General features: G+C 47.5%; 1 protein-coding gene across 1 annotated transcript in view; it reads left to right on the forward strand.

The window, feature by feature from the left end:
• Positions 1 to 18,951, forward strand: part of ITGA2B (integrin subunit alpha 2b) — a 320,876-nt gene that overhangs the window by 221,108 nt on the left and 80,817 nt on the right. Inside the window, exons 20-22 of the mRNA XM_086923897.1 lie at positions 10,901 to 11,048; positions 17,648 to 17,737; positions 17,983 to 18,062. Of these exons, the coding sequence (XP_086780023.1) occupies positions 10,901 to 11,048; positions 17,648 to 17,737; positions 17,983 to 18,062 (318 nt within the window). The remainder of the gene's footprint in view (positions 1 to 10,900; positions 11,049 to 17,647; positions 17,738 to 17,982; positions 18,063 to 18,951) is intronic.

The raw sequence follows: 18,951 nt of genomic DNA on the forward strand, positions 1-18,951 counted from the left end.
TCCATTCCCAATGTTAAGCTGGCCTGAGAGTGGCCCCAGGGGTCTCCTAGTACCATTCTCGTGCCTGCTTAAGTTGTCCCTAGTTAGCTGGCTAACTACTACTGGACCTTTGTCTGCCTCGTCCCCAGATGTCTCTGGCTCCTCGTCCTCCTCTTCACCTGCGGAGAGATGGATAAGGTCAGGGTCACCTAGGGTTCCCTCGAGGGGGGGGCATATTCCCTTCTGGATGAGAAGGGTCTGTGTTACCAGCCCTCCTAGCATCATAAGTCTCCAAGAGACCAATCAGAAGCGGAATGGTAGGGTTTGCACCCTGTTTTAGCTTCCGAGATGTACAGATTTGTCGCATCTCTTGGAAGCTAAGTGCAGCATATCTGGAAGTGACCCGTGGAAGGTCGACTGACACAAGGGGAGACTCAGTGTTTCCTCCTTTGTCCGACATGCTGCTTCTAGTGTGGTGTAAGTGATGCACCTACCTACACTATATGTTTACCTACTGATCCCTTGCTAAGAGTTGTAGCCAAGGTGTGCTAAGCCTTGAGGAGCTACAACAGCTGGTTCAGTAGAACTCAGAGTATTCTAAGCTAAGTTATATGTACCTGAAGTACTTATGCGATCTTTCACAAGATATTCTTAGGATACGCATGGTAAAACAACAGCAAGCTCAAATCCCAACCGCTGCTCACCAATGTGAGAAGTTGGCCTGATATGCAGTGCTCACTATTCTAGTGATCACTATGCATCAGTCCAAACGACCCTTATGGTGATTGGTTGTAAGTCAACCTTAGACCAGCTATCCTAGTAGCGTGGATACGAGCAGTCTTCGGGCTAAACTCTAGAGGGCGTGTTAAGCCAGCTGTTATACCATCACATACCCCTTGAACACCAAGTGAAAGGACACCACACAAGTGTTATGAAAATAAACAGTGTATTTATTAGAATCACAACAGCCCTGTACTCTTTATGAGGACAGGGTACTAAGCACACAACAAAACTCTTAGGAAAATACTTCAAGTGCACAATCAATACAAGTGCCCGAGGGCACGGAAAGTTTAGTGGTCTCGGGCGGACCCGATAAGGCAAGTCGGAAGCGGTAGGGACTCGGGACCCTTAAATAAGGAGGCTATGCGGGCACCGAAATGCCGAAGTTACCTAGCCCAAGGGCTGCGGCTGCACAAGTCTTTACAGACGTCGGGAGTCCTCGCTGACGAGCCAGGAGCCGGAAGGAAGGAGTTGCTGGCCGGCGACCAGTGGAGATAGTTCGTAGAGATCCAAGCCTGGATCAGAGATGGATGACACCTGAAAGCAGAGGGGACCAAGTTCGTACTACTAGCCAGTAGTCAGAGGGTACCAGGAGGGCACCGGATGATCGTCACCTCGACTAGGTGAGTGGGCGACGCTAGGCTCTGCAGTCTCACGGACCAGGAGGCGTTGTCGGCGACCAGGATGGAGGTGCGAGCTGTCCCACGAAGGTTGATGCTGTCGGCGTCGCTGGGCCCAGAATTGGGGCAACAAGCCTTGGCAAATTCAGGGCCACGTGGTGGACCTAAAATGGCGTCTTGAGTGGACCAGGAGGGTCCGGGGTGCTCCTCTCTCAGAAGGGAGCAAGGGCCTGTCTGGAGCAACCAGACCAGCAGCGTTGGTTGTTGGGCGTCGTCAAGAAGGCCACAAGCCAGCGGCTAGTAACCAGACAACGTGATGAGCGGCAAAAGCAGAAGGGCCCCACGCAGATCGTGGAGATGCTGGGAGGCTGCACTTCGGTGCTGGAGCTGCTCAGGGTCGGGGCTTCTCGGACCCCAAAGCACTCACCAGAGGATCCCTCGGCGGTCGTGCTGGTTAAGAAATCGTGCAGGTTTTGATGATGGCCGGTCCCTCGAGGTCTCTTCGCACCCACGGATCTCAGCTGAGCTGACGATGTGGGTAGAGGTCAGAGGTGCCAGGGAAGCCGGTTCTCGTCGAGCTGGGCAGTCGGATTCCTGAGGAAGGACGTGCAGCAAACCGCAGAGTTCTTAGATGGTGCCTGCGGATGCAGGGTGACTACTCCTTAGCCACAAGGGAGAAATCTTGAGAAGAGTCGAGAGTTCCTTTCGTAGAAAGTGTTCTTGATTCAAAGATGATCTAATTTGGAAGGGTCCCCGCTCCTGCCTTTATCCTAAAGAAAGGGGTGGGTACGTGACTAGGTCCTGCCCTAGGGGTGGGACCAGAAAGGGGGGTGGTTACACCCCTCTCCCATGTCGGACTTTCCCCAGGTCAGGGGCTGGGGTGCCCCTGGAACTGGTTCTAGCCGGCAGATGCGTAGTGAGCACCGGGGTGCCACTCCGCAGTCACCTTCCTGTAAAGCCCTGCCTACCCAGGATACACAAAACTCTGTCTGGGATGGTGCAAGCACCGCCCCGGACAGGAAACCCTTTGTCCAAGCTCTCCTCGCTGGAAGGACTCCCAGCAGCAGGAGGTCAGACTCGTGTCTGTGGTGGCAGCGTCCATTTTGTGGAGCTGAGGCTTCAGTTAACTTTAACCGGGGTTCACAGTTACGTACATGTTGTGTCCCTCTAGAAGGGTGGAAGGCTAACCCCGTCGCCAGCATTGGTGAGGGGTCAAGATCCCGATTCGTATGACACCTTACTCGACATGTCTTGATAACGCGATACCGAAGTTAGCGATATGGGATGCGTTATCATGGAACAGCCATTGGGTCTTGGTTCCGTAAGCTGCAACCGGGCTCGGCTCGTGCCAGAGCCCAATTCACACGATTCCATGCACTCTGCCTTCAGGATTGTCAAGGCCTGCCAAAGGAGTGACTGATAGGAATTCGGGTGTCCATTTTAGGGTTAGATATAGGTATACTATATCTAAAGCAAAGGGCGAGTACGCCACCTTGCCCCAGCTGTCGTGCAGCCAGTTGTGTCAGATTTAGATGGCCATCCAGGGGTGGCATAATACATGCTTCAGCCCCTGGTAGGCCCTGGGTACACCGATGCCCTGAGTTACAGGGTCTGACAAGGTGGCCCAGTTCCAATTGGATAATGCACCAGAGGTACACATGTCAATTTAGCGAGAGAACAGCTAGGCTGTGGGTCTGATTGGCAGGCCCACAGCCAGAGAAAGTCGTAAACCAGTGAAACAAAAGCAAAAAATCTGGGTGATCATAGGATTGCAGACCCTACTCTCCTACACATAGGATACAAAACCTCACAAGTCAAGTCAAGTCAAGTCAGAGAATTTATATAGTGCACTACATACCCAGAGGGTCTCAAGGCGCTTAGATAGGGGAGGAGAATTACTTGTCAAATATCCACGTTTTAGGTTGCTTTCTGAATGCTAGGTGGTTCTGGGTAAGGCGAAGGTAAGCGGGGAGTGAGTTCCATGTTTTAGCAGCCAGGTATGAGAAGGATCTGCCTCCCATGGTGGTCTTGTTGATGCGAGGTACCGTGGCGAGGGCTTGGCTGGAAGAACGTAGTTGGCGGGAGGGGGTGTAGAAGGACAGTCGTGAGTTGAGGCATTCTGGTCCGATGTCGTAGAGTGATTTGTGTGCGTGGGTTAGCAGTCGGAAAGTGATCCTCTTATTGACGGGTAGCCAATGGAGGTCTTTAAGGTGACCAGAGATGTGTTCGTTGCGTGGGATGTCTAATATGATCCTGGCTGAGGCGTTTTGGATTCGTTGGAGTTTCTTCTGGAGTATAGCGGTAGTGCCTGCGTAGAGGGGGTTTCCGTAGTCCAGTCGGCTCGTGACCAGAGCATGGGTGACTGTTTTCCTTGTTTCGGTGGGGATCCAGCGAAATGTTTTTCTGAGCATGCGAAGAATGTTGAAGCAGGAAGAGGATACGGCGCTGACTTGTCTGTTCATTGATAGTGAAGAATCCAGGATAACGCCTAGGTTCCGTGCGTGGTCTGTCGGGATGGGTGCTTTTCCGAGGGCTTCCGGCCACCAGGAGTCATCCCATGCAGAGGGGGATGTACCTAAGATGAGGACTTCTGTTTTATCTGAGTTCAGTTTCAGACGGCTTTGTTTCATCCATTCGGCAACTTCTTTCATTCCTTCGTGTAGGTTAGTTTTGGTGGTGCTGGGGTCATTGGTGAGAGAAAGGATTAGTTGAGTGTCATCCGCGTAAGAGATGATGTTGAGGTTGTGTTGGCGGGCGATGGCCGCGAGGGGGCTCATGTATACGTTGAAGAGGGTGGGGCTGAGTGAGGATCCTTGTGGTACGCCACAGATGACTTCAGTGGCCTCGGACTTGAATGGTGGGAGGCGGACTCTCTGGGTTCTTCCGGAGAGGAACGATGTGATCCATTCAAGTGCTTTTCCTTGGATTCCGATGTTATTGAGGCGTTGTAAAAGGGTGCTGTGGCAGACTGTATCGAATGCTGCAGAGAGGTCGAGGAGGATGAGGGCGACTGTGTCTCCATTGTCCAGTAGAGTTCGAATGTTGTCTGTTGCTGCGATGAGGGCGGTCTCAGTGCTGTGTTTTGCTCGGAAGCCGGATTGTGAGGAGTCGAGGGATTTGTTGTCTTCGAGGAAGGCGGCGAGCTGGTTGTTGACAGCTTTCTCGATGACTTTGGCCGGGAATGGAAGGAGCGAGATGGGGCGGTAATTTTTGAGTTCGGTGGGGTCCGCTGTGGGTTTTTTCAGAAGGGCGGTGAGTTCAGCGTGTTTCCAGTCTTCCGGGAAGGTGGCGGAGTTGAAGGAGCAGTTGATGACGTCTCGGAGGTGCGGTGCTATGACGGAGTCTGCTTTGTTGAAGATGTGGTGAGGACATGGGTCTGTGGGGGATCCTGAGTGGATGGAATTCATCAGGCGGATTGTGTCCTCAGTGGAGATTGGGTTCCAGTCGTTAAGGGTGTTCACGGGGGGAGAATGTATAGCAAATGGTAGGGTGGGTTGGATTCCGGGTTGGTTGTCGAAGCTGTTGTGGATGTCTGCAATCTTGTTGTGGAAGAATGAGGCTAGGGAGTCGCAGAGGGCTTGAGAGGGGGTGATGTCGTTGGAGTTGGCCGAGGGATTGGAAAATTCCTTGACGATGTTGAAAAGTTCCTTGCTGTTGTGGGCGTTGTTGTCAAGTCGATCCTTGAATGCTGTTTTCTTGGCCTTTCGGATTAGTTGGTGGTGAGTGCGGGTGGCGTTTTTGAAGGCGTCCTTGGTGCTAGTGGTTGGGTCTTTTTTCCAGGCCTTTTCGAGGGAGCGGCAGAGTTTCTTGGACTTCTTAAGATCATCGTTGAACCATGAGGCCTTTTTGCTGCCAGGTTTGCTTTGACGTTTTTTCAGTGGTGCTAAGGTGTCGGCGGTGTTGGATAACCATAGGGTGAGGTTGGCGGCGACTTCGTTTGCGTTAGAAGAGTGGGCTGGGGCGTTTAGAAGGAGCGAGGCGGAAATCTGGTCCGTGGTGATTTTGTTCCAGTTTCTTTGCAGAGTTGGTTGGAGGTGGTTGGTGGGTTTCGGCTTGTTGTAGGTGAAGTGAACGCAGCTGTGGTCAGTCCAGAGGAGATCCGTAGTGTGGCTGAAGGAGACATGATTGCTGGAGGTGAAGATGGGGTCGAGTGTGTGACCTGCGATGTGGGTGGGGGAATTGACTAGTTGTTTAAGTCCGAGGTTGGCGAGGTTGTCTAAGAGGGTGGCGGTGTTGCGGTCGTTGATCTTTTCGAGGTGAAAGTTGAGGTCTCCCAGAAGGATGTAGTCTTTGGAGGGGAGCGCGTGTGGGGTGATGAAGTCCGTGATGTCTTCACTGAATTTTGCGCGGGGTCCTGGTGGTCTGTAGAGGAGGGTGCCTCTGAGTGTGGTCTTGGGGTCGATGTGGATCTGGAAGTGAAGGTGTTCGGAGTTAGCGAGGTTGGCGTCAGAGCTGGTTGAGATGCGGATTGATTTCTTATGGACGATAGCGATTCCTCCTCCTGTGCCGGTACGGTCCTTGCGAGTGATCTTATAGTCTTCAGGGATGGCAATGGTGATGTCTGGGGCGGAGGAAGCGTTCATCCAAGTTTCTGTTAGGAAGGCGACGTCTGGAGAGATGGTGTCTAGTAGATTCCATAGGTCAATGGCGTGTCTGTGGACCGATCGGGTGTTGAGAAGGATGCACTGTAGGTGGTTGGGGTCGAGAGTCTGTGGTGTGATCGTAGCGGAGATGTTGTCGGTGCCGCTGAATTTGCAGGAGTAGCAGGAGAAAGGTCCATGGGTGTGTCCAGGAGCGGCTTGGACGCAGTTGGGGGCGCGACCGGGGTCAAGGGCTAGGAGGGTGGCGGCATCGTAGGTAATGCGGGAGGGCTGGGGAGCGCGAGGGGCAGGGGGTCTGGCGCTGGGCGCGGTCCAGGCGCGGACGGGCGTAGACGGGCTTACCTTTGGCGCACCTTCGGCGCGGATTGGGCGCGGTTGCTGCTCGTAAACGCTGCGCGCGACAGCAGTAGTCATAAGAGGGTGGGGAGGGGGGAGGGGCGAGGGAGGATCCGATGGGAGGCGGGTGCGTGGTGGAGGGGGCGGGCTCAGGGCAAGACAACAACAACAGCACAGCAAATGGCGGCTGCAACGCGAGGGCAAACCGGGTTGGGGGAAATGCGGAGGTAATTGGCAAAAGTATTTTTAAACAGAACACACAGTGAACAGATACAGGAACAATCGAGCGCACAAGCAGGCAGGCACGTTAAAGCGCTAAGTGAGGCCAGCAGCGCTATGCAGGCTAACGTGCAGATGCAGTGGAGCAAGCAACTTCAGGCGATAGGTAAAGCTCACCAGCGCAAAGCACACAATACCAGGCAGCTTTGAGTGGGAGGCAGCGAGGGCAGAAGGGAGCGACCGTTCCCAACGTAGTCGAGGCGGTCACAGCGCTAGAGTGGACAGGGGTGAGCCTACACTCTAAGTGGGAGGGAGGATCCGATGGGAGGCGGGTGCGTGGTGGAGGGGGCGGGCTCAAGGCAAGACAACAACAACAGCACAGCAAATGGCGGCTGCAACGCGAGGGCAGACCGGGTTGGGGGAAATGCGGAGGTAATTGGCAAAAGTATTTTTAAACAGAACACACAGTGAACAGATACAGGAACAATCGAGCGCACAAGCAGGCAGGCACGTTAAAGCGCTAAGTGAGGCCAGCAGCGCTATGCAGGCTAACATGCAGATGCAGTGGAGCAAGCAACTTCAGGGGATAGGGAAAGCTCACCAGCGCAAAGCACACGATACCAGGCAGCTTTGAGTGGGAGGCAGCGAGGGCAGAAGGGAGCGACACCCTCTCACCCTCTCACCCTCACCCTCGCTCTAGCACACTCACCCTCACTCACCCACCCACCCACCCTCACTCACTTACTCACTCACCCACCCTCACTCACCCACCCTCACTCACTCACCCACCCACCCTCACTCACCCTCACCAGCATAGAATAACAAAACATAGCATAACAAAACAAAGCATAGGATAGGAAAACATAGCATAGCATAACAAAGCATAGCATAACAAAACACAACAAAACATACCATAGCATAACAAAACATAGCATAACAAAACAAAGCATAGCAAAACAAAACATAGAATAGTATAACAAAGCATAGCATTGCAAAACAAAACATAGCAAAACACAACAAAGCATAGCATAACAAAGCATAGCATAACAAAGCAAAGCATAACAAAACATAGCAAAACAAACTTTCCTAATACGAGACCTATTGCATTGCAAATGCTTGTTATGTAGAGATGTTTAAATATTTGTATTATTTTATGTGCTTAAATGATTGTTTTAAAAGAGTTTACTATTGGTATGGCTGATCTAATCCCTCCAACATTCAACACGTTTTCCAATTATTGCTTAGATTGGAGTGTGAGTTGTAAACCTAACCCCTTCAAAGTCCAGTGCTTTCCCTACTGTTGCTTAGAGTGGAGTGGGAATAGTAAATCTAACTTCTCCAAAGTCCAACATTTTCCCTGCTGCTGCTCAGTGTGAAGTTGAAATGCTAAATTTAACCCCTTGAAAGTTTAACACTTTCCCTACTGTTGCTTAAATTGGTATTAGAATAGTAAATCTGACTCCTTCAAAGTCCAATCCTTCTGTTAATGTTGTTCATCTTGGATTGTTGTTTTTATTTTTTGTTATATTTAGGTTTTGCCTGCACAGCGCTTGTGCTGTGCTCTTACAATCTATTGTAAATATAAATCTTAAAAGGGGCTTACATCCTACCCTTGCTTTTCATTGGTTAGTGTGCTTGCCGCTTACTTTTCCTTCGTTTCTATTGGTTGTAGCATGCCATTTCCTGTTCTTCGTGTGTTCTTCTTATCAGTATCCCAGGGTGTCTTGATTTCTCTTTAGAACACCTGAGCAAAACTTGAAAATACGAGGACACAAAGTGAACACTCTTTAAAATAGGACTCTATCCACTTTAGAACACCAAAATACAACATAAACAAAGCTCAACACTCATTTGCCAAGAAAAGGGGGAATATTTATTGCAGCAAGTTTCCATATATCAAATGGCAATATTTCACCTGTAAAAATAAATACAAATATTGTGTATATATACACACAAGAATGAATGCATAGAAAGATAACTAAATAAGTAACAAGAACTTGGAATACTTCAACAGCTGTCTGTTCATCCTTCCCGGCACGACTGGGGAAACTATTGGCAGTCTCAGGCAGTCTGTTCTAAACCGGACACAAAAGCCCTGGGCAGGGCATACACTTTAGGAGAGGGCATACACTTTAGGAGAGTTCCTGTCAAAGCGCCAAGAGGTCTCTATCTTTATACTCTTTACTAACATGGAGAGAGACTTCTAGAAGCTTGCCCTCCCCTCATCTGCACTGTAGCTGCTGGCTACACTCTCTGCATTGAGGTCACTCAACAGAGTTGGACAGGCTCCGATGAGAGCTGAGGCAAACATTTTCACTTTCTTATCCTTGGACACTGTACTCATCCCACACTCTCTGTTCTAGCTGCTTATCTCTTTCGCTTGGTGAAGTAAGAAACATAAACAATCTGTGTGTGCGCAAGTAACCTGTGCCTGCCTGCGTTCGGAGCCAAAAGGCAGGGTCAGACAGACACAAGATGAAACCGTGCTCTCAATTGTAGTTAGAGTAAAGTGGGGTCAGTGGTCAATACACGATCTCACAATGTATGGCTGCTTGTAGCATTACACTCCACCTTTTGACCATTGACTAATAATTAGCATAACTCTAGGTGTGAAGTTATAGCTCTAGGATGAAACAGGGTATAAGGTTAGGCACACATTGCATACAGCAACAAATAGATAACAAAATACAAATGATATTGAAAATTACACTTAAAATATTGCGGAGTTGCCGAAATAAGGCAACCATCCAAATAACCAATACCACCACCCCTTGTCCCCATCTTGCTTCACTCCCTTAACTAATTCATGCAATGTATTAAGATGCGAATGGATAGATGTGGAATGGTCAGCCAGATTGAAACAATACATTCCTTCAAAATCTGCAAAACCATTGTTATGTATTAAAAGCAAATAGTCAATAGCAGCTCTATTTTGTAAAGCAGCATTTCTTGTTCCCTGAACACCCAATAGCAATTCAGCTAAAGCAGTAGAAGTTTCATTTAATTTTTCACCATTAAACATGCATGCTTGTTTACTATCCTAGTGTAATACACAGTTAACCCAGAAACACCTACTATGGATGTAGCTAGACTAATATATTAAGTTTTGAATAACAATGTAATTTCAGAATCACAGTCTTTAGACTATTGAAATGTGTTTCTAGCATAGCGAAAACGTAAAGCTGAATACAAAGGAAACATCATAAGTCATAATCGTGTTAAGGTACATGGTCCAGCAGTCAGGTTCGCTGCAATGTGGGTGTAGGACATATTGCCACACGAAAAGAGCCATCCTACGGGTGATTTAACATGCATTTGACACTGGTGTTTGACTCCCATGGCTGTGGGCATCCCTGGACCCCTCCATACAAGCCCTAGCACAGTCCAAACACTGCAATCAGGATATAAACATGCCATGCTAAGATCTAGTATTATCATTCTAGCAAAAAAACATTTATCAGCAGGCAGATGTTCCTATTTCCCCTCTCCTGATCTCAACTAGAATACTGTCTTTTCCCTGTAGCTATGACTTTAGCAGGTTCACGAGGGTTGTTGGGGGATTTGATTGTAATGAGGCCCGTGGTGTTTTTGTGAATGGGCTCATAGTGTTCTACAGACATGATGCTTTCCAACAGCTGAGCCACTGCCTTTAGCACATGTACTACCTCTGTTACTAAACAGTTTACACCGCTGAGACATGTCAGTGAACCAATGTGCAGTACATATTTGATGATAACAGGACCCATTCCATAGCTTTGAAATGGAAAGAATGCTGGTACATATGGACCTTTAACTGTAATGGAAAAAATTAAACGAGTACCATACTGCTAGGTGCTATTAGTCTTAACCCCTTCCATGCTATTTACAAGGTCAGCTCGTCATGCAGTATACTGGTCATGTGCTTATGACGAGCTGACCTTGTCATGAACAATGGTAAATCTGATTCTTCAGCACAGGAGGGGAATTCCCTTAGCACTGATGTGGTTAAAAACAGTGACTGGAAGAGAGCTGAGGTCTCATATATATGCACCATACTATTGAAAAATGCCACAGGCACTAGATGGAACACGTGTGGATTTAATCCTCCATCCTGGTTAACAGTGCCTCACGAGAATGGATATGGCCATGTCAAGACTTTGACATCACAGCAAAGTGGGATTTTCTTCTGTTTTCACACTGCTGATAAGCAGAAGAATATTAACTTGATCAGACCAACACATTAACCACTTTAAAAAACACAAAATGGCGGTGTCAAAATTATGCTGCCTGCCGTGTTGAGGGAAGCACCACCTCTGCCATGGTACAAAAGTTTGACCGTTTAGAATAACGAATATAACAACAACTTTTTATTTTACTCTCCACCAGAATCCAGAATCCCCTTCTTATTGGAGATGAAAATATTTTGCGAATTACGTTTATTGCAATAAATGATGGGGAAGGAGCCTACGAGGCGGAGCTCCATGTCCAGCTACCAGCGCATGCACACTTCTCCCAGGTTGTTCGCGACACTGAGGTAGGTGAGCTTCATATACCGATCAAGGTCAGTACTGGGGGTATGCGAAGTTGCGAAGTCAGACAACTCACAACTTAGCATAGTTTTCTGCTTTTGTAAGCTTTGCAAGCTGAGGAAGTACACTGCCTATGAAGTTTATCAATTCAGCAGCCCTTCGCAGCTGCAGGAAACGCTTCTGATGCTAGAGGGGCAGTAGGTGGAGTGCTGCCTGACAGCTTTCGGGCTGCCTTTCAGTGGCCCAATCCTTCCACACATCCCCTCCTGCGTGACATCCTCATCTTCACCATAACACAGTTAGTAGTGGAGAGGGAGGATTCCTGACCTCATCAACTTTGTAGGCGAAGGGAATACTAAGGGGCTGATTACGATGCCGGTCGGACACACGTCTGACCAGAATCATAGCAGAAGTGTGACTGCCCGACTTGGAGTCGGAGATCCTGCTTCCCAGATTACGTTTTGATATCCATGTTGGTGGTCGGATCCTGTATTTTTTCCTTTGTTACTTGTATTGCCACTCTTAGCACAAGCTGCAATGGAAAACATGAAGAGTTTAAACATCTGTGCACGGTGTGGCAGGCACACAGTGCAGGGATGTTTAGGGTGGCATCACAGGTACCATATTGGAGGGCCAAGTGGAAGTGTGCCCTGCTAAGGTCCCCCAAAGTCACTTTCGCTTGACTTTTCATGGTGGGCAGACCACCGTGAAAGGGCAGGTAGAAAGGGAAATTGTAATCCCGACAGCGGAGCCGAGGCCGGCTCCGCTGCCATTTGTAGATTACATTTTCGACAACCAGCCCGATGGGGTTTCCCTCCATGGGTTTCCCTCCGACTGCAAGTATCATAATACAGCAGTCAGACGAAAACTCTGATGTGGGGCAGAAAGCCTCCGACAAGCTGCCAGATAGCTTTCCGCCCAACATAAGTTAAAATGTGTATTGCAATTAAAGTTACATTGATGGACTAAATTAATTGTGTTTAAATTAACGTTTTTATTTAAATATGTATGCTAACTCTAATGGGCACCCATTTATTGTGTTTTAAAATAAAAATATACAATTAAAGAAAGGTGAATACACAAACATGGGAAAAACGTAAACTTACCTGAATTGAATTGCTTACTTAGAGTAAAGGCGCACATTTTGCACTTGTGTGTTTTTTAATTGTGTCAAAAAAGACATTGGGGGTCATTAGGATCGCGGACGGACTTGAGTCCGTCCGCGACCCCTGAGTAGGAGGGAACGTCTGCATGGGCTGCGGCGTTCCCTCTGTGCAGATTAGGATGTGACCGCCAGGGTGGCGGTCACATCCTCTATTTTTAACATTGCAGCGGGTGGAGCTTCAAGCTGCACCTGCAGCAATGTTAAAAATGCACACATTGCATTTGAATGTAGAAAGTGGCAGGCACCGCGCGGTGCCTGCCGCTTTCTGCATACAAATGCAGGTGGGTACCATAGGTACCCCCCATGTGCACCCCCCACACTCCCCCCCTTCACCTAGGGGGCCCGCAGTGAAGTTACACATGCTTTTCCGCCGCGGAAAAGCCGCCGCGGAAAAGCATGTTTCCAAGCACATCCTAATCTGGCTGACGGTGTCTGAGAGACACCGTCACCATATTAGTGCTTTTCCGCCGCGGTTGTAAGCCAACCGCGGAGGAAAAGCTGCGGACGGAAACCAGGACCCACCAGCCATCCTAATGTGGCGGTGGGTCTTGGTGGGTCCGCAGAGGATTTTCCGCATCGTCCAGGCCGGCGGTGGCTTCCGCTGGCCCGGAGGATGCGGAAAATCCTCCATCCTTATCAGACCCTTAATGTGAATTAATTACATATTTAGGAAGTCATTATGATGTCGGGCAGAATCACTTCCACCCGACACTGCAACGGTCATGGGATGAACCGACATCCGGTTGGCGGTGTTGACCGCCTCATTAGGATGCGACCCCCACACTGTTCGGTCGCATTCCTACATTTTACTATGGCAGCATGCATTCAGGCCATAAACCTGCTGTAATGCAGGCTCCCATAGTGAAATGGGAGGTGGGTTCATCCCTACACCCCGTGGCAGGCATCTCAAGGTGCAGACCTCAATGTGTAGGGATGAACAGGGGGCACCATAGGTGCCCCCTCGGCCTCCAACCAGATGTTGTGCACCCAAGGGGGCCCTGCTGGGGGCCTCCAAAGACGCTTTCCGACATGGTTTCTATGTCGGACAGGCGGGCATGAAAACCATGTCAGAAACTGTCCTCGTAATGTCAAGGACGGAAAGGCCTGTCCTTGAGGTTACAGGCCAGATTCCGACTGGCGGACGGGTTGCCAGAATGACCAGGCAGTTTCCTTTCCGACTGCCTCCATCATAATGAGGCGGTTGGAAAGAAAACCGAATGGCCCATTACGATGCGGGCTCCGACCATAGGTCGGAGTGTTTACGAGCTGCATTGTAATCGTCCCCCTTGTTTCTTATCACTTGCATTTACTAGTTAAATAATATATATAATATATACATTTACACAACGTTTTACTGATGTTAGAGTTGAGATCCATAAGAAGCAAGTATGTCTCAGTACCATAAACTGGATAAATACTATAGGCCACGTGAATGAGGCGGAAGGTATGTTATGCTATTTGTATTTGTATAACGCATTACTACTGTTGATTTGTCTCAATGGTTTAGAGATTCCGGGCACCCTTTCCTTGCAGTTCTGGGATTTTCCATTACCCAGAATCATGGAGTCCTGGTGTCCTTGTATTTGGTCAGTGAGGGTCAGCCTGAGTAAGAGTAATGGGGATGATTGTGCTTGCAATGGTATGCTGTTATCGCTCGTTCCTTGATTGCCCAAAGCTGTCAGTAGACTTCCACTGTGTGGGTCTCTCTTTTCTGGTGAACAACATCTAAAGACAACATTTCAAGTGCAAAGACTAGAGATACATTAATTTCTTGGAACTGTTTCCTAGAGAAGGACGCAATTTCCCGATTGGGTGCTCCGCACTGACCTTCATTATGAGTGCCCTGGTTCCTGTGCTAGAATTATTGCACACAATAAAATCTGAAACAGACCCATTCGGAATTTATCATGTTCGATAATTTCAATGAATATGAGTTTTGCCTGCAAAATGGTACATAATGTGCAAGTTTTTAGTTTGAAACCTGCAACAGCGCGCATGCACTTGCAACAATCTTTTGTTTCTTAAAAAAAACTAAAAAGGGATTTGAGCCTGCCCAATACTTACCATTGCTAGACTTCCATGTCACCCTCATTTCCCTGTTTTTCATTTGTCAGGGGTGGGAGCTTCACTTTCTCCCTTATGCCTCCTATGTGTGTTAATCCCTTTTTTATGGAGCATGGACCACGTACAGATTGATAGGTTTATTAGTGCCCCTCTGCTGCTTGGATTTCACCATTTTCTTTTAAAATTATTTCTGTCTCGTTGTTAATTGCACCTACCACTTCCCTACCATGTACCCTTGTTGTTGATTATTAGAAGTGTACCAAGGAAAGGCATGGTCACTTTGATTAGTCACTCTACCTGAAGTGGCATATCAAGTTCTTTAGCCATAGCCACTGGAGAGGCATGAACTCCATCACACGGAGCTCTCCCTAGAAGGATCTGGACTGTCTTTGTAGCGTCATTGGCTCTTTCATTAGCATGTCTTCCTGAAGGCGTATGGCACTGTTAGCAATTCTCTGTGATCCTTAGAGAGGTAATGCCATTAGCAGATGTTATTTGTAGGAAAGTGGAATATTTTGTGGTATGGCTGGGTAGGCTTCCCACATATTCACACTAATAAATCCTTAGTTCAGTCGTGGTAGTGTGGCAAAGAGCAGTCATTTTTTACTATAAGAACATGTGTTAAGCATTTCAGACTACCAACATGGACGATATGTAATTTACACAGCTAGACAGAAATTTCAACACCAATTTCTACAAATAGAGTGTATTTTATCTTAATTTAGACACCAAAATGAATAGAATAGCATACATGCAACCAGAGTTATAGATTTTTGAAGCAATATTAACTGACTGCAGAGAAATACATGAAAACGATTCAATTGCGGTCAATGACAGAAATCACTAGTGACAATCAGTCACCTGCAGCTTGAGTTACGTGGAGCCCTTACAGGATTACGGTCACGCGGGCCACAGGACCAGGCCACAACAGTCAGATCAATTTTACCTAGCCCCTGGAGTCCAGGTGCAGAGTTGTTCTGGCTGACCTTGGCGTTGAACTGGAGTCGCAGTGGTGCTGATTTTATCGTTTACTCAGTGCTGCAAGAAGCAGAATGCGAAAACATAACAGAAACACAGTTGATGACTTCAGTTGATGGTTGCACAGTGTTCCTTGTAGATGCAGGGTCGAGTGTGGGGGCCGATTACCAGATTGATGAGCAACTAACCTTGGCAGCGGTAAGCACAAGGAAAAGGTTTTGAAACTTCACTGGGTGTCGGGGAGGGAGATTGCTGCCTGAAACTTCAGGACGGATGGGACTACAACTCCCCCAAATCCTAGACTTATGTGAGTTAGGGTTGTGGGAGCTAGTAACAAATAGGCAACTAGTCCCTGCAGCTAACCCGCCCCTAAGGTGGCCACATCTGGGGTGTAGGTCACCTTTTCTACCCAGAACCTGCTATTTCTTCCCTTCTAAAGATGGCAGAATCCTATTTTAGATGCACAGTTCAGTCTGCTCACCCTGGAGGTGGGGCCAGCCTTCATGGAAGTGTACACCTCCGGCATACTAGTTTTCCGCCTGTCCTGGGTGCAATCACAGGATGCATATCAGAGGTGGTGCAGCCTTTGAAGCTCATTGCTCTGATGTGTCAATTCACTAGCTTGCTAGGGAGGGGGGAGGTGTGACCTCCTTCTTGCCCAGCCTTTGCTTCTGACTCCAGGATGTGCCTTGCAGGAGGTCAAAATCCTGTCTTAGCAGCAGCAGGCACAGGAAAAAGTGGGCTGGTCAGCCAGAGCATTGTAAAGCTGGGGCAAGCAGGTGGGCAAGCTCTAAGGTGCTACCTGCGTGCATGCCAGCCTTCCCTTGACACCAGATTCATGTCAGGGGAGAGAAAGACTGTTGTTTGACACCAAACTCGACATATTAAGGTGGTACAATAAAGGAGCTAGCAACCCAGGTCTGCCCGGGTTCAGGTCCTATCTTACCCTGGGGACCACCTATTACTTATAGTGTACTTTAATGGTAAAGACACTATACAGCTATATAAACTTGCACTTATATGTCTACCCTTTTTCTATACTGCACACTGCTTCCTGGGCATGGGAGGCCTTCTCTAGGGGTGACTGACATATACTAAAAGCAGTGCATTTGACTGTGCCACACATGGTGAGTGCACAGTCCAGTTTGAGCAGTTTGCACTGCTCTTGCAGTCCACAATGGCAAGCCTGATGTCAGTAGTTTGCTCAGGTAACCCAGGGGGGCACAAAACCATGCTGCAGTCCTGAGGACCCCTTTACCACCTATACCCTGGGTACCCCTGGTACCATATATCGGGGACTTATAAGAGGGTAACGTCTCTGTCAATGGGGATTACCAATTCACGCACACCAGTTTTAGGTAAAGAGCACTTCTGCTTGGTTAGCAGGCTTCAGAGCACTGTCAGAGTCGAAAACCAGCACCTAGTAGTCCAAATGGGGGCAAAAAGTGAGGGGTATCAGCAAAAATCTGTGTTTTCTTACATTATTCGATAGCAATGTGCACTTTAATAATCAGCTGCCGCCAAAAGGGCAAGGATGCCTCTGTCCTTAGCTCTCCAAAGAGACACATGGACCTGACCATTAGCATGGAGAAACAAGATATGAAGTGCAGGGAAAGAGCATACACTGGCGTCCGGAGTGCCAGGACGAGCTCCTATTGGTCTGCAGTTATAACCCCTATTTGTTCAGAATGCTAATGTTCCTATGCTGGTTCCGCTTATGCAAATAATTCATCCAGTTCTAAAACCCAACTTGGTCGTACCAACACTTTCATTAGAAGTTGTTCTTGTAAGGGATGGATACTTCCTGTAATAGTTCTCCGTGTAGAAGCGCAAACAAAGAGATAGACGCTTGTAACTCTGGCTATTGCTTAAAGAGCATTGATTGCCACTTCCATCAGGGACTTGTAAGAGGCATGGAGGTAGTTCTCACATATTTTGGGATAAATCTTCTCATTGACAATTATAGTAGAAACTCTCATTCAGTGCATTTAACTAGTAGAGATTTGAACCTCCATGTTAGTCTTCAACATTGCAGAAACTGACTGTCAGGGCCGGACTGGCCGTAGCAGGCACCGGGCATTTCCCCGGTGGGCTGAATGGGTGAGGCCGGTTTTGGACCAGTGGGGGCTGTTTTTGTTCGGCCCCTTGTAAACAAAGCGCAGCAGCAGTTTTGCCACCAGCTCCCCATCCTCCCCCCTTCCCCGGATCAATTGGCTGTAATTGTCCGGGCTGGTTTCCGATCCCAGTCCGGCCCTGCTGACTGTACTCCATGAAAAGTCACAAAGGCTTTCTCCCGGGGTTGAGGAGACCCCCTAAGAGGGAAAGATGGTAAAGGGAATAGCTGGAATGAGAGATCACTTTAATACATTTTGTACTCGATTATCAATTCTTTTTTAGGGATTCAAAAAGATGATTTGCATTCCGAAGAAAGAAAATGACACCCACGTGGTGGTGTGTGACCTGGGGAACCCCATGAAGAAGGGCACGGTGAGTACAAAGTATTTGATAAACGTGTTTAATATAACCAGAAGAAGGCACTCATTGTTGCCCATTCAATTTGTCAACTCAAGGAGAAATTCTGGGACTGGGTCAAAGAAGGCCTTATAAAAATACATGAAATGACAGTGATCTGAATCATTCTTAGACACGTGTATAAATACTGACTTTTCTGACATGCACAATGACCTGCTCTGCATATAACCTTCCCCCTCTTTGTGTCTGCCCTCTATCAGGTGCACGCCGGCCTATTGATCAGTGTGAATAACCTGGAGGAGGCAGGAAGTAACATAACCTTCCAACTGCAGATAAAAAGGTAAATCCAAGAGGCAGAACATTCCCCTTTTGTAATCTTCTCCTTCAAACAGAGTAGCTGCCTCTAGGGGCAAAATACATTCAGTAAAAGTTTCCTACTGGAAGAAAAGGAGAGAGTTCATAGACACTGATCTAAAATGATGTGTTAGCTTGTACATGCATGCATGCATTTTATGTGGTATGTTCATGTTTGTGCAAACATGCATTCGTTTGTGTATGTGCTGTCCTCATGTTTGTGTGAGTGGGTTTGCATGCATTTGTGTGTGTGTGTGTGTATATATATATATATATATATATATATATATATATATATATATATGTATATATATATATGTATTCACTGAAAAAACCATAGGTTTCACACCAGTTATAGTTAGGAATTAGCATTTAAAAAACCTATTAAATTCACTGAAAAAACCATAGGTTTCACACCAGTTATAGTTAGCTGGAAATTTTACTGATATAAAACCATTGAAATTCCCACGTTATAGTTAGATGGACTCACTATAACTTGCGCGTGCAATGCACTGCTGATGACATCACATATTACATCACTCATGACATGGTCAGTGACATCACTCATGACATCACTGATGACACCATCCAGTGAATGTGTGTCTTTCTGAAAAATAAATATATTTTATATATGTATATGTAAAAGTTGATGGAAGAATAAATGTTTAAATAAGTGTCTAAATGGATGGTTTTTAAAAATTGATTGGTTAACTGGCTTATTAAGACATCATCAGCAGTGCATTGCACGCGCAAGTTATAGTGAGTCCATCTAACTATAACGTGGGAATTTCAATGGTTTTATATCAGTAAAATTTCCAGCTAACTATAACTGGTGTGAAACCTATGGTTTTTTCAGTGAATTTAATAGGTTTTTT

This window comes from Lissotriton vulgaris, chromosome 5 (genome assembly GCF_964263255.1).
Source record: "Lissotriton vulgaris chromosome 5, aLisVul1.2, whole genome shotgun sequence".
In the NCBI taxonomy this organism is placed as follows: domain Eukaryota; kingdom Metazoa; phylum Chordata; class Amphibia; order Caudata; family Salamandridae; genus Lissotriton; species Lissotriton vulgaris.